This window comes from Chiloscyllium plagiosum, chromosome 4 (genome assembly GCF_004010195.1).
Source record: "Chiloscyllium plagiosum isolate BGI_BamShark_2017 chromosome 4, ASM401019v2, whole genome shotgun sequence".
Lineage (NCBI taxonomy): Eukaryota > Metazoa > Chordata > Chondrichthyes > Orectolobiformes > Hemiscylliidae > Chiloscyllium > Chiloscyllium plagiosum.
Window position 1 is genome coordinate 101379603 of NC_057713.1, and position 16615 is coordinate 101396217.

Sequence of the window (16615 nt, forward strand, 5' to 3'; positions counted from 1 at the left end):
TATCTGAATTAAACTCCATCTGCCACTTCTCAGCCCATTGGCCCATCTGGTCCAGATCCTGTTGTAATCTGAGATAACCCTCTTCGTAACCCATTACACCTCCAATTTTGGTGTCATCTGCAAACTTACTAACTGTACCTCTTATGCTCGCAACCAAATCATTTATGTAAATGATAAAAAGTAGAGCATCCAGCACCGATCCTTGTGGCACTCCACTGGTCACAGGCCTCCAGTCTGAAAAATAACCTTCCACCACCACCGCCCTCTGTCTTCTACCTTTTGAGCCAGTTCTGTTTCCAAGTGGCTAGTTCTCCCCGTATTCCATGATCTGAATAACAACCATTTTACTATTTTAAATGCAGTTTGCTGTCTTTTCCTCATGCTTCCTCTTAGCTTCCTTATTTCAGCCTTTGCCTTTCTCCTGCATTTGAGATGCTCTTCCAGAGTTCTATTGTTATTATTCCAGTATGATGTCATCGATATCCCCAGTCATCCAGGGTACTCTAGGATTTTGATACCTTTATATTTATTTCTCATGGGCATGGATGTAGCTTGCAGCCTGTTCATCTGTCTTTTGGAAATCTCCTATTTTCCCATCCACTATTTTATCTACGAAAATAGGTTTTTAAATCAACTTGTTCTAGTTCAATTAGATCCACAAAGTTGGCCCTTTTCTGGTCTAGGATCATAATCCTAACTTTTTTTAAAATCTGCTTGCAAATTAATAATGAATGCTCTTATATTATGATCACTTATTCCCAAATATTCACTCTAATGTTCTCCTATTTGTCAGCAAACCAGTAAATGTCGATCCTTGAATTCCATTGCCCATACAATAGGGTACAATACGCAGTGAGGAGACAGTGAGTTCTGCAGATACTGGAAATCAAAGTTGAGAGTGTGTTGCTGGAAAAGCGCAGTGGGTCAGGCAGTGTCCGTGGAGCAGGAAAATCAATGTTTCGGGCCGGAGCCTTAAATTACAGTTTATTTCTAGCAAAAACTAATGAATTAGTACACCTGCACACTGTCAGCTTCTGTTTGCATTGTGCAATGGGACAACTTCATAGAAGACATTTATGAGGCACAGGTGATGTATATTCCAGTAAAATGAAAGGACCAATAAAGGCAGCTCTCTAGACGGCAAAAAAAATAGAAATTAAGATGAATATTTTAAAAGTAGAATAGGTATGCTTTGGACAGATGTCAGATAGAAAGTAAACTTGAGAACCAGGTTGAAAATAGAAGTTTCAGAGGAGAGGCACGAATGCAAATAAGAGGAGAAAGAGGAGCATGAAAAGAGGCTTGCAACCAAAATAAAATGGAGTCTTCTACAGGAACATTAGTTGTAAAAGGATACTGATTTGAGAAGAAAAAATGGATTTACACATGGAGGCAGTGCATATGATACAAGTATTACTGGAATACATCAGTCTTTACCAATGAAGAAAACGCTGTCAAATTCGTTGTTCAAGAGAAGTTAGTTCAGACATTCAGGATTTAGTTGGTTAAGTGCAGGCATTGGTTAGGTTTACAGTACTTCGTGGTTAAGGCACCATGACTGAATGAGATGCATCCAGGAAGAAGGGCTTATGCCAGAAATGTCAATTCTCCTTCTTCTTTGATGCTGCCTGACCTGCTGCGCTTTTCCAGCAGCATATGTTTAAGCTCTGATCCCCAGCATCTGCAGTCCTCACTTTCTCCTAGTCCTGAGGAAAGTGACAAGTAGAGATTACGGAGACACTGGCCATAACTTTTCAGTCTCTCTTAGATTCTGGGGTGGAGGACGAGAGAATTGCAAATAATAATAAAGCCTTGGATACTGTATGCTTTATTAACCATGTTGTCAACTTGTTTTGCCACTTTTGTCAACCTATTCATACATATGTTCTTTCTTGAACAAAAATGTAAAGCAAGATAAGCCCAAGAACAGCAGGACAGTCAATTGAACTTCAGTGATGGAGCAACCTCTATAATTTCAATACAAATTAACAGTCACACTGGCAAATGTAGGTTATTTAAATCAAGTCAGCATGGATTTCTTGAGGGAAAGTCCCCTTTAATTACCTCTTCCAAAAAAAAGAAAAGCTAACAGAGGATTTATGAGGATTATGCAGTTGATGTTGTTTATGTAGATTTACAAAAGGTGTTTGATGTAGTGCCTTTCAACAAACTTCTGCACAAAATTCTAGCTCATAAAATATAAAAAATTGTAGCAGCAACATGGATCTTGAATTAGCTTGTTGATCGTAACCAGAACTTTGTGATTAATGGACATTTTTCACACTGGAGAAAGGTGCGTAGCAGAGTTCCCCAGGGTCGATGTTAGCACCCTTGCTTTTTCTGATCTATATTAATGATTGAGAATTTGGTGCACGGAGCACAGTTTTGAAGTTTTGTGGATGGTACAAAGCTTGGCAACATTGTAAATGTGAGGAGGATAGTGCAGAGCTTTTGAAATAGACAATGGTCATAACAGGTAGCAAAATATGTTCAATGTCGAGAAGTGAGGAGATGCATTATACTTGGAAGAACATGGAGAAATAAATAAAATCGAAGGAACAATTCTAAAGGGGGTGTAGGGGTAGAGGAACCTCTCTATTTACTTAATTTATTGAAAGTGACAGGCAGGTCAGAGAGCTTGGTTAACAAAGGGTATAGTTTGCTAGGCTTTATTAATAGGGGCACATAGCAAGAACTAAGAGGTTATGTTGAATTTCAACATAGTTTCAACCTCAGCTGAAATATTGAATCTATTCCTGTGTGTCACACTTCAAAAGAATATGAAGATATTGGAGAAAGAGTTGCCCCTTTGGGTCCCCTTTAAACCTTTTCCCTCTCACGCTAAACCTATGCCCTCTAGTTCTGGACTCCTCCACCCCAGGGAAAATGATATGTCTATTTACCCTATCCATGCCCCTCATGATCTTATAAACCTCTGAGGTCACTCCTCAGCCTCCAACACTCCAGGGAAAATAACCCCAGCTTATTTGGCCTCTCCATGTAGCTCAAACCCTCCAAACCTGGCAATATCCTTGCAAATCTTTTCTGAACCCTTTCAAGTTTCGATTTCTCAACTTTAGTCAGCAAACTCTGCCATTTGATTGGAGAAAACAAATACATTTTGGAGTTGTGTTCTGTACTTGCTGGTAAACTGCGATCACACTTGTTGTTCTAAATTTCTGAGTATCTACTTTTGTTCAGGATCTGTCCAAGGAAATGAAAATCTACACTTAACAGTCTGCACATCCTGATGTGCACTTTAGTGCCATAAAATGTCCCAAATAGCTTCACAGGCATTTTTAAAAAATTGCCATCAACCCATGCGAGGTATGATCAAGCGCTTCATGAAGTGGAAGGTCGTAAAGAGGGTCTCAAAGGAAACTACTGAGAAAGAGATGCAGATGGGTATTGGTAGGATATTCCAGTGGTTATGGCTGACATAGGGGGTTAGATAGGGTTGACAGTGTGAACCTTTTCCCGCGTATGGAGTCGGGTTGGCTGAGACAACTGAAGGTATGATCACCACTCATGAATTGGTTAAAATCAGGGAAGTTATGGAGGCCAAAATTAGAACCAATCACTGATAATTTTAGGTTTTTCAGCTGAAGTAGATTATAGAGATGAGGACAGACAAGGCTATAGAGAAATTTGGGGGGGAAAATGTTATGAGAAATTAAAAATTATTGTTTGACTAGGAGCCAATGTAGGTCAGTGAACACTGGAGATGGTTGAACATGTCATCTGTAATTTTATGATATTGCTATGGTTTCGATGGGACATAGTGGAAATTTGCAAGTAAGGGCACATTTTGACTTGAAAAGTTTGCCTGACTTAATCTTTGTTCCTTGCTCTAATTACTATCGTACCTCTGACATCACCTAAAGTTGGTTTTGACTCGGTGTGCACTGCCTCAGGATATTGTGTTCAAAGTGAGTACATTCTCTTTGAGTAGGTTTCTTGGTCAATTGGCTTTGGGATCAATATATTTACGGATTGTAAATGGTTTTCAGGAAGCTTTCAGGATATTGTTAGTAAAAGTGAATTTGCAGAACATTGAATTAATATTAGAAAGTGCCTGGTTGCCATAATATTTAAAGGTAGATAAAATATTTCATTTCCTTTGGACTTCCTGAAGCACTTCATGAACTAAGAATAATTTGTGAAGCCTGGTTACGGTTTTTTGTGAAAATTCAGTGGCTGATTTGTGCACAACAGTTCTTGCAGGCTGCAATGTGATCAGTAAGTGGAATTTTAGCCATCATGGTTGAGGTATAGCTTAGAACCCGACACTGAGCTCCCTGCACATATTCAGATAGTACCATGGAATCTTTCATGGTGACCTTGTTGCCACATTTCCCCCTCAGTGGAAGCAAAATGCTCAGAGACACGGTATCGTTTTACCTCCTTCGTCTTTATTCCGGGCCTGGAGGGAGAGAGAATGATCGCTCATGTGCACAGAGACATGAGTTCACAGTCTTCTCTTGAACAACAGTTTCTCAATGAACTATATAGTCATTTTACAAGGAGGAGCATCCAGAGAAGGCAAAATACATATTAATTGGTTGACCATTACAATCGATGAGTATCAATAGCAGAGACCAAGCCCTTTACTGTTACACTTCCACTTCATGAATGATCTTAACCTTGTTAACTGGATTCATACAATGCATACTTTTCCCCTTGTTAGTTGACCTTGCATACTAAATGCTTCCATTGTTAAATGGCTGTACATGATGACTGCTTTTCCACCTTGTTAACCCATTACACTTGCCTTCAGCACCCCATTGTTAACTGTAAGTTCTTATCTGATCTGAGTCATGCTCAGCCAAACCTCTTGTTTCACAAAACTGAGAACCTAACTCTTTCCCTGCCTGCGTACACCCTATATACATTCTCAACCTGATCAGACAAACCTGGTTTCATGTGCCATCTGAAATGTGGGCCCTCAGTATCTTTGTAGTATTGAAATGTTACCCTACTTTTATTTAAGGGGTGTGGACTTTTGGTCGCATTTATTTCTCAGCCCTATTTGCCCTTAAAAAGGTTATGGTAAGCTACCACCTTGAACTGTTGCAATCTATTTGGTGGAGGTACACTCAGTGCTGTTCAGAATGGAGTTCCAAGATTTAGTGGTGATATTTCCAAGTATCTGATGTCCTTTTCCTTCTCGATTCTAACAGCTGTGAATTTGGAACATGGTGAGGGTCCTTTGAGTTTCTGCAGTGCATCTCATAGCTGGTGCATACTGCTGCGACTAAGTATCGCTGAAGGAAGGATGAATGTATGTAAGTGTAGTTCATAATTTTTTAGTGAACATCTCCACTGCTAACCTTATGGTGGAAAGCATTGGTGAAGCAGCAAAAGATGGTTGGGCTTAGGGCATTACTCTGAGGGGTGACCCTGGGCTAGCAACGTGGCACAGTGGTTAGTAATGCTGCCTCACAGTCCCAGGGACCCAGGTTCAATTCCACCCTCTAGCAACTGTCTGTGTGGAACTTTCTTGTTCTCTCCGTGTTTCCGTGGGTTTCCTCGCTACCACAGCCATTTAATAAACCAACCCAACCGTCCCGTGGTTGAACACTTTAATTCCCCCTCCCACTCCGCCAAGGACATGCAGGTCTTTGGCCTCCTCTATGGCCAGACCATGGCAACACGACGCCTGGAGGAAGAGCGACTCATCTTCTGCCTAAGAACCCTCCAACCACAAGGGATGAATGCAGATTTCTCCAGCTTGCCCAAAACATCGATTCTCCTTCTCCTTTGATGCTGCCTGACCTGCTGCGCTTTTCCAGCAACACATTTTTAAGCTCTTTCCTCCCACAGTCCAAAGATAGACAGGTTAGGTGGATTGGCCAAGTTTAAAAAAACAATTGCCTGTAATGTCCAAGGATGGGCAGGTTGGGTGGGTTAACCATGGTAAAAACCCCATGGGGATAAGCTGGGAGGGTGGATCATCGTGGGATGCTCTTTGAATCCTTATGGACAGAAGGAGGCCATTTGGTGCATTGGGTCTGCACTGACTGTCCTGTGATTCTGACTACTGTAGTGATGCTCTAGAGTTGAGATGTCTGACCTACAACACCCACAACCAAAATATAATTTTGCAACAAGGGTTGAGCATCCATCCTTCTGATGGGGCTGAACTGATATGTGAATTCTTTCAGTCTCAGAATATTGTCACTTTTTCCAGTTAATTTGTATATCTTTAAGATGTTGTTCAGTTGCATTCCAATCCCCAAGTTGTACCACCATCCTGGAGGTGGGGTTCCCATTGCTGATAAACTGAACTTGACTCGTTATATAATTACGAGAAGAGCAAGTTAGAGGCTTGGAATTCAGTGGTCAGCAACTCACTTTGTGTATCCCCAAATTCTGTCTACCATCCACAAGGCACATATCAGGAGCTTGATGGAATACTCTGCACGTGCCTGCGTGAGTGCAGCTGCAGCAACACTTAAGAAGCTCAACACCATCCTGGCCAAAAGAATCCAGTTTGAAAGGCATCACACTTACCCCTACCTTAAATGTGCACTCCCTCCACTGCTGATGCACAGTGACAGCAGCATGTATAGTATACAGGATGCATTGCAGTAACTCACCGAGGCTTCTTTGACAGCTTATAATCCACTCTAGCTGCAGAATCACTATGAAACAGACTGAATTATTTCTCTCTGCAGTAATGATGTCACAATGGTTAATTCTGGATTGTGAATGACACTGACACAGTGCACTGGGGCTAGGCACTCGTTTGGTACCAGCACAAAAATTGAATGATCGTGAGTATTTTTCCACGCATGTTACAACTGCCCTTTTTAACGAGTGCAGATCTTAGGGTCGTAATTGAATCTCCGTGTTCAGGTGGTAGTTATGGCTTTTCTGAGCTTTTGTATTTTATTCTTAAATGTTTTATTCCTTCCACTGTCCTGAAAAAAAACAAGTTTATTATTTTGATGTAATGCTACTGCAAAGGTGGTTATGCCATGAAAAGTGTGTTGATTGAAATCATGTGGGTGATTGATTTTCTCAGTTAGTTACAGACCAGGTATGTTGCTGTGTATGAGCAGGTCATGTAGCCAGTTGCCAAAGCCTTAGAACTGGAAATGTGTTGCTGGAAAAGCGCAGCAGGTCAGGCAGCATCCAGGGAACAGGAGAATCGACGTTTCGGGCATAAGCCTATCTAGTCTAATCTTCCCAGCAGACTAAACAGTTTTTTTTTTAAGTTGTGCCAATCTATGTCTGATACAGTTGATAGGTGCCACAGAGTATTTCATTTAACTCAGCTCACCTTGATCCATTTGACAGGTTCAGTTGCAAAGGTACGCAGAGGCTCATATAAAATCCAGGTATTTGCATAGACCAGTTGGACCAAATGGTTTGTTTCAATGTTGTCATTATTATTATGTTTGTTCTGCCGAAGGCAGGTCCTTGGCAGATGATAATCTTTCTGCACTTCATTGACTTATGCCAGTCTTTTAATTTGGCAATTACTTCTTTCAATTTTCTAGCTTTACACTATTGATATTCTCTTCCTTCCTCTCTAACTTCGAATCCTCCCTCTATTATCGCTTAGTATTTTTCTCTAAAGATGTGCCCTACCCAGATTCTATGCCTTCTAATTATATTCAATAAATATCTTTATTCATTCACTCCTCACAACACTTTCTTTCATTTGTTACTTCTTGTATCAGCAGATTCTTTCCATTTGCGCCTCAACCCACATTTCAAAGCAATTTCAAAGGCCAGTCTCTCTCTTTACACAATAAACATGTTTTATATCCATACCAGCAACATTGCACTCAAAGTGTTGGCAAGTCTATTTTTGGGTTGTTTATTCTGTTATCCAGTTGAGAACTGCTTTTTAAGTCTCCCTTTCCATTGCTATCCTTGTTCTTATTTATTTGTTGCATCTTTCATCTGCAGATATTGCATTTGATGAATTCTTGTACCTGATATTCAGTTTCTCTTTCTCCTATAAATGTTTCTGAGTGATTTTGAAATATGCATCATTTATTTAGGTTTTGTCAATGTTCATTTTTATTGACAAATTTATTTATTTTTGATTAGATCACATTACAGTGTGGAAACAGGCCCTTCGGCCCAACAAGTCCACACCGACCCGCCGAAGCGAAACACACCCATACCCCTACATTTACCCCTTACCTAACACTACGGGCAATTTAGTATGGCCAATTCACCTGGCCCTGCACATCTTTGGACTGTGGGAGGAAACCGGAGCACCCGGAGGAAACCCACGCAGACACGGGGAGAACGTGCAAACTCCACAGTCAGTCGCCTGAGGCGGGAATTGAACCCGGGTCTCTGGCGCTGTGAGGCAGCAGTGCTAACCACTGTGCCTGCTGTTGAGTATTTTATCTTGTACACCTGTGCTTGCTGTAAGTGCTTTTATCAATTTAACTGAAGTTATCATTTTCTTCCCTCATACCTATACACCAGGTTCCTCACCTTCAAATATTTCTTCAATCATTGTTTCTGCAGAGGCATTGAAGAGGGCTGATGACAAACAACACCCTTGCTGAACTCCTTTAACTTTTTAGTGTTATTTTTCTCATGTACAGGTTTCTCTCCAAACTACTGCGAAGTCCTTCAGACCTACCAGGATTTTGATCAAGTCAACCAGATCAGATGCTGTATGTTGTACATAAGCCACTGGTTTAAAACCTGTGTTGGAGTACCAGGGTTGATAGTTGTCCTATTCCTGCTCTAACTGAGATCTGGTCTGTTCTAATTCAGTCTTGTTCTCTCAAAGAACCTAGTCGACAAAATTATGAACAAAGTAACAAGGAAAGCTCTTTAAAAATCCAGCTCTACATGATTGTTGTGTCTGTGAAACAATGAGAGAGATGTCGTATCCCACCTTCCCTTTCATCTCCACCCCAGCAGTTTCAGTATAGAATATGGAAAACCCTGTGGCGGGCTTTGAGAGAGATTTGGTGTTTGGTTCTTTGCAAATTTTCAAATCATTTGATAGTCTTGCATTTTTTGACATGTACAATATTCTAGAAGTTGTTCAATGGAACCATTTAGTGACCTGAGTATACACCTGATTACAGCATGTACGTATTCTTTAAGAAGCTCTGCTTTTGTAGTTTGACTATCCAAGGGTTCAAATTCGCTTTGAACCCAATAATATGAAGATGCTGCAATTTTGATTCTCAGATAGGGCTGGCAACTGATTACTGATTTAAAAAACACACACTAAGGAATTTTACGAACGCTATTGGTGTTACTAACATAACCCCAGGTTGGAATCTCTTTCATTTAACAACACATTGGTCTTTGCTAATAATTTGGCAATGCCCATTTGAGTTGGGGGACTATAAATACTTGGCTGCAAAGAATGCAGACACTTTTATGCATTAGGTGTGCTGCAAGACCTTTTATATTGCATGCTTTTGTAAGTCTAGCTTAAAATTCAGTTATAAACAATGGTGTTTAGTTGTTGTGCTTGTGTCAGTGTGAACACCGTAAAGGATGTTTAAAGTTCCATTTGCTTCTTTCTCTACTTGGTAGCATAAAAGTAAATCATAGCTGCTTCCAAAGCTTGTCTTTGAGTTGTGGAGGGGTAAGAGCACAATGTGAATATAATATTTAAAAAATATAACTTCAAAGAGCAGTTGGTCTTGCACTCAAGCTAATCAATTGAAAATGCTGTGATAATTTTTTTCAATCGTTTTGTATAAAACTTTAATGCACACTTCACTTCCAGCCCATATGTAATACCTTGCAACTAACTGGTTTGAAGTAGAATGGTTTATAAAAGTGGTTTCAGTTTTTGAGATTTGACCTTGTCCTACTTTACTAGTGTTTAGAATAACTTGGAAGGTGAATCTAGCCCCCACAGCACAATTGCTTCCTTTAGAATGCATATGTGTGTAATTGGCAACATCATTAAAGCTGTTTGCAAATCTGCAATGAAATGAGTCTGAAGTAAAGTTCTTGCTAAATAATACACATGTATGACAACAGACTGATATGTTTAGCATTGTAATTAAATTACAACTTTGCTGTTATTGGTAGATTTGTTTTTTCCTCTCCTTGTCTTTCTGTAGCCTATCTTCTCAGAAGGTGGTGTTATTAGAGACTATTGTCAGTCAATACTCAGAGGGGAGGTATCGTTGAAAGTCTTGGTGTGTGATGCTCTATTAGACGAGGTCCAGTAGCTACTTTGAGTGCCCCTATAACTTTGCATTCCCGCTCGTGAACATCAACTTGCTCAATTTGATCAGATCTATTGTAGCTGAAAATGTGTTGCTGGAAAAGCGCAGCAGATCAGGCAGCATCCAAGGAGCAGGAGAATCGACGTTTCGGGCATGAGCCCTTCTTCAGGAATGAGCAAAGTGTGCCAAGCAGGCTAAGATAAAAGGTAGGGAGGAGGGACTTGGGGGAGGGGTGTTAGAAATGCGATAGGTGGAAGGAGGTTAAGGTGAGGGTGATAGGCCGGAGTGGGTGGGGGCGGAGAGGTCAAGAAGAAGATTGCAGGTTAGGAAGATGGTGCTGAGTTCGAAGGTGGGGGGGTTAAAGTGTTGGGCTACGGGGTGGTTGGGTTGGTTGGCCCGGGTGTCCCAGAGGTGTTCTCTGAAACGTTCCGCAAGTAGGCGGCCTGTCTCCCCAATATAGAGGAGGCCACATCAGGTGCAGCGGATGCAATAGATGATGTGTGTGGAGGTGCAGGTGAATTTGTGGCGGATATGGAAGGATCCTTTGGGGCCTTGGACGGAAGTAAGGGGGGAGGTGTGGGCGCAAGTTTTGCATTTCTTGCGGTTGCAGGGGAAGGTGTCGGGAGTTGAAGTTGGGTTGGTGGGGGGTGCGGACCTGACGAGGGAGTCATGGAGGGAGTGGTCTTTTGCCCAGGTCATCTCCTCTGCCCAGAATGCACACCCCATGTCATCTCCTCTGCCCAGAAAGAAGCTCTCTGATCTATTGTAATCAAAATAAATTAAGTGCACATAACTTTGAGATGTCAGAGGGAAATAGAGTCATAGAGATGTACGGGGTTGAGACTGTGGCGCTGGAAAAGCACAGCAGGTCAGGCAGCATCCAAGGAGCTGGAGAATCGACATTTCGGACATAAACCCTTCATCACTCCAGCATCTGCATTCCTCACTTTCTCCTCGAAGAGATGCACAGCATGGAAACAGATCCTTCAGTCCAACTTGTCCATGCTGACCAGATATCCTAAATTTAATCGAGTCCCATTTGCTAGCACTTGGCCCATATCACTGTAAACCCTCCCTCCCTATTCATATACCCAGCCAGATGCCTTTTAAATGTTACAATTGTACCAGCCGCCTCCACTTCCTCTGGAAGCTCATTTCATACATGCATTACCCTTTGTGTGAAGAAGTTGCCCCTTAGCTCCCTTTTATATTATTCCCCTCTCACCCTAAACCTGTGCCGTCTTATTCTGGACTCCTCCACACCAGGGAAACGACCTTGTCTATTTACCCCTATCCATGCCCCTCATGATTTTATAAACCTCTACAAGGTCACCCCTCAGCCTCCAACACTGCAGGGAAAACTGCCTCAGCCAATTCAGCCTCTCCTGATAGATCAAACTTCCCCCAACCCTGGCAATATCCTTGTAAATCTTTTCTGAACCGTTTCCACAGCATCTTCTCTATTAGAGGGAGACCAGAATTGCACACAATATTCCAAAAATAGCCTAACCAACGTCCTGTATAGCTGGAACATGACCTCCCAACTCGTATACTCAATTCTCTGACCAATAAAGGAAAACATACTGAACACCACCTTCACTATCTTATCTACCTGAGACTCCACTTCCAAGGAACTGTGAACCTGTACTCCAAGATCTTTGTTCAGCAACACTTCCCAGCACCTTACTATTACGTGTATAAATCCTGCTCTGATTTTCATTTCCAAAATGCAGCACCTCACATTTACCTAAATTAAACCCCATCTGCCACCTCTCAACCCATTGGTCCATCTGAGGTAACCTTCTTGGCTATCCACTACACCTCCGATTTTAGTTGCATCTGCAAATTTGTGAACTTTGCCTCCTATGCTCACATCCAAATCATTTATATAAATAATAAAAAGTAGTGGACCCAGCACCAATGCTTATGGCACACCACTGATCATTGGCCTCAAGTCTGAAAAGCAAGCCTCCACACCCACCCTCTGTCTTCTACCTTCGAGCCAGTTCTGTATCCAAATGGCGAGTTCTCCTCACGCCTGTCTACTTGGATCTGCAGGGGGTTTTTTTGTCTCTTCAGTGTGATCTAACCTTGCTAACCAGGAGAAAGTAAGGATTGTAGATACTGGAAATGAAAGTCAAAAAGTGTGGCGCTGGAAAAGCACAGCAGGTCAGGAGCAGGAGGATTGACATTTCGGGTATAAGCCAGCCTACCATGAGGAACCCTGTCAAACGCCTTACTAATCCATATAAATCATGTCCACTGCTCTGCTCTCATCAATCCTCTTTACTTCTTCAAACAACTCAAGTTAGTGAAGCATGACTTTCCACAAACAAAGCCATGTTGACTATCCCTAATCAGTCCTTACCTGTCCAAACACCTGTCCATCAGGATTCCCTCCAACAAATTGCGCACCACTGATATCATGCTCACCAATCTATAGTTCCCTGGCTTGTCCTTACTAACTTTCTTAAATAGTGGCACTACATTTAGCCAACTTCCAGTCTTCCAGCACCTCACCTGTAACCATTGATTGAAATATCCCTGCAAGGGGCCCAGCAATCATTTCCTTAGCTTTCCACAGAGCTCTAGGGTACACCTGATCAGGTTGTGGGGATTTATTCACTTTTATGCATTTTAAGGCATCCACGCCACTACCTCCTCTGTAACATGGACATTCTTCAAGATGTCACCATCTATTTCCCCATATTCTGTATCTTGTATGTCCTTCTCCACAGTAAACACTGATGTAAAATACTCATTTAGTATCTACCCAATCTCCTGTGATTCCACACATAGGCTGCATTGCTAATCTTAAGGGATCTTGTGCTTTCCCGAGTTACCCTTTTGCCTCTCATGTATTTATAAAATCCATTTGGATTCTCCTTAACCCTATTTGCCAAAGCTATCTCATGTCCCCTTTTTGCCCCCAGATTTCCTTCTCAAGTATACTCCTATTGTGTTTATACTGTTTTGAGAATTCACTTGATCTGTCCTGTTTATACCGGAGTTTTGTTTTAACCAAAGCCTCAGTTTCTCTATGGTAGTCATGATTTGGAGACACTGGTGTTGGTCTGGGGTGTACAAAGTTAAAAATCATGCAACGCCAGGTTATAGTCCATGTATCTGAAAGCAACACAATCACCTGATGAAGGAGCAGCACTCCGAAAGCTAGTGCTTCCAAATACACCTGTTGGGCTATAACCTGGTGTGATTTTTAACTTAATTTCTCTACTCATCCAGCATTCCTGACACCTACCAGCCTTGCTTTTCACCCTGACAGGAACATATTGTCTTTGGACTCTCGTTATCTCATTTTTGAAGACTTCATGTTTTCCAGCCATCCCTTTTCCTGCAAACATCTGCCGCCCAATCAAGTTTTGGAAGTTCTTGCTTAACACCGTCAAAATTGGCCTTTCAATTTAGAACTTTTGACTTTCACGTTTAGTCTATTCTTTTTCATCACTATTTTAAAACTAATAGAATTATGGTCGCTAGCCCCAAAGTGCTCTCCCAGTGACACCCTGCCTTATTTCCCAAGAGTAAGTCAAGCTTTGTACTTTCTCTAGTAGGTACATCCATATACTGACTCAGAAAATTTTCTCTTACACACTTAACAAATTCCTCTCCATCTAAACCCTTAATATGATGGCAGTCCCAGTCTATGCTTGGAAATCCCCTACCATTACCATCCTATTATTCTTACAGATAATCTCATAAATTTCTTTCTCAATTTCCTGCTTGCTACAGGGGGTCCATAGTACAATCCCAATAAGATGATCATGCCTTCCACCCAAATAACTTCCCTGGACGAATTCCCAGGAACATTCTCCTCCGGTATAGTCGTAATGTTATCCCTTATCAGAATTATTACACCCCACTCCTCTTTTGCCCCACCTTTCTGTCCTTCCAATAACATTTGTATCCTGGAAAATGAAGCTGCCAGTCCTATAGTAATTCCAAGATATCCCAGTTCCATGTTTCTAACCATGCCCTGAGTTCACCTCCTTCCCTGTTCGGCCTCTTGCATTGAAATAAATGCAGTTTGATTTATCAGTCCAACCTCCATTCTCTGCTTTGTTCCTGCCTGCCCTGACTGTTTGACTGCTCCTTTTCCCAATTGTACTGTGAGAAACAGAACTCACTCACAAATCAGCCTGAGACAAAGCCTTGGAAACAAGAACAATTTATTATGGCCTTGCAAGTACCGGACGCCTCTGCAATCAAGCAAAAATGCGCGCGTAATAAGACATGTAAACTTTCTTTGTTCAGTTTGCAAGTTGCTGAATCACGCCTCCCTTTTCTCATTGGTCTAATCTCATCCTATCATAAGCCGGTTACCTCACTTCTTTTTTTCCTCTACTTATTTTCTTATCTGGCCATCCTGCTGTCCTTGTATGTCTGCATTCTTTGTTCCTTATTTGTTACAGCTTGTTCTTTTATCCAGTTTCTCTTATCATACTATAAGCTTTATTGTGAAATGCCCCTGTTGTTTCTTTTGTGGTCAGCTACAACCCTTCATAGTTATTTCCTAGCTTCCCTCTATATTCATTAAAGTCTTAGCCTTAAGTATGCTACATGCTGCAAGAATTCTTCTGCCCTCTTACGCCTTTTGGCGATGAGGTTCACAATCTTACGTTTTACATTTGTGTTGTTCGTCCCTCGAACTCTAGAAGTATTCTTTGACTTTCTCTTTGTTGCATGTCACCTGCTGATTGTAAAAGCATCTGATGATTTATTTGGGTTCCTTCCCCAAGGGATGTCATCACTTGGCTCATTACCCATTTTAGCACATTGAACCCTACCACCAGACCCACTAATATCAATAATCCATAGATAGCTAGATTGACTAACCACCTTCCCCAACCAGTCAATCCCCAATTCCCTCATTCCCATCCTTTTTCATTCCGGTACCGATTACCGGCCTCCCTTATCTTGGCGATTTTGTCTTGCACGTGTTTGGAGATATCAGTAATGTTAGAGGAGACCTCGGGTATGTACGTAGAACATTCCTCTCCAATTAGTGCACAGGTACCACCCTTCTCTTCTAGAATATCATCCAGAGCCATCCTGTTCTGAAGGGTTGTTAGCCTCGTGGCAATCATTTCGGTCATTATGGCTGCTACTTGGGATTGGGTTTCGACCAACGCATCAGCAGTATTGTTGGCCAACTCTTCCAGGGAAGCCGCTAACTTTTGTATTTCTGCTCCTGCTCGAGCAGTCCCATACATAGATATCAAAGTCCAGAGGATACAATCTCCTTCGGTTACTTTCCGGTTACTCGCCTTCCTCCCTGTTTATTCCGAGGTATTTTTGGGGCTCTCTTTAACAGCCTCAAGTGGGGAATTATATAGGCGAGGTAGCAGCAGCCACTCCAGCCTTTCTGGCTTTGAGGCAGTGTTTGATCAACCTCATAACATGCATGCATTCCTATACATTTGGTCACGCGAATGTATTTTTCCCCGGGAATAAATGGATAGGCCTTCAGGCCGCATACCCAATATGTTCCGCTTAATATTTGGGGAATGGTCGTCGCAGTGGCTTGGCTGGTGTAGACACAAGACGATTTTCCTAATCAGAAGGGTGCGGTATCATTCTGATTACAGAAACAAGTGATATTTACTGCTCCTTTCGGTGGGGAAACTCTAAGGCCATCGATAGCACCCAGAGTTTTCAGGGCTGGTCGAGGGAACCACCCCGCAAAGTTATAATTACAACTTGGAGATTTGAAAAGGGTATCATTTGAGCCCAAGTCAAATTGTTGTACATCATACATTTCTTCTTTGGTAAGTGGTATTACTGCGAGAGGAATTCCGGATTCCCCATGGTGTGGGATCTCCACACATACCCAACAGTCGGTATGCCCCTTTAGTTTAGCATAATTCTGACATAAAGTAGTAAAATGATTTTTCCCACTCCCCCCTTGGCAGCTAGCGCCAATATTATTGTGACAACATAAAGCTGACCATTCATTTCAGCGCTCAACCCTATCTGTCTATTCCCTAACCCTTTAAATCCCAGGGATGAGTGAGTCCATGCAACACTTACAATTGTTTTGGGATACAGTTTTTTTAACCAATACTTAATAGTCTCTTATCTCAGTCCATTCTTTTTACTCAGCTTGATTTTCAGAGGGTTGTCTGTAGGATGAGCTTGCCACTCTGCCGGAGGGGAAGGAGCGTCCACCGGGCCCTTAACACGAGTGTGATGACTCCACCCTTTTTCAGTAGTTTGGACGGCTGTTTCAGCAGTCAGGAGGGTTAGGAACAGTCCCTCCCAGCTTGGGTGCAGTTTGGTATCTTTCCAGGTCTTTATCAGGACCCAGTCACCCGGTTGTATTCGATGTACGGCGAACTCAAGTGGAGGTGTCTGGGTCAACAGACCCTTCTTCCTAAGGACAGACAAAGAAGAGCCGAGCACCACAATATAGTTCTTTA

At 42.0% G+C, this 16615-nt stretch overlaps 1 protein-coding gene across 2 annotated transcripts in view; it reads left to right on the forward strand.

The window, feature by feature from the left end:
* herpud2 (HERPUD family member 2) overlaps window positions 1–16615 on the forward strand; it is a 73979-nt gene that overhangs the window by 14224 nt on the left and 43140 nt on the right. The window contains exon 1 of one of the 2 annotated variants that reach the window (XM_043688757.1): window positions 6756–6776. The exons of the other annotated variant lie outside the window; for it this stretch is intronic. Within the exon in view, the coding sequence (XP_043544692.1) occupies window positions 6771–6776 (6 nt within the window). The 5' untranslated portion in view covers window positions 6756–6770. Of the gene's footprint in view, window positions 1–6755; window positions 6777–16615 lie in introns of those variants that run through there. 2 annotated transcript variants of the gene reach the window in all.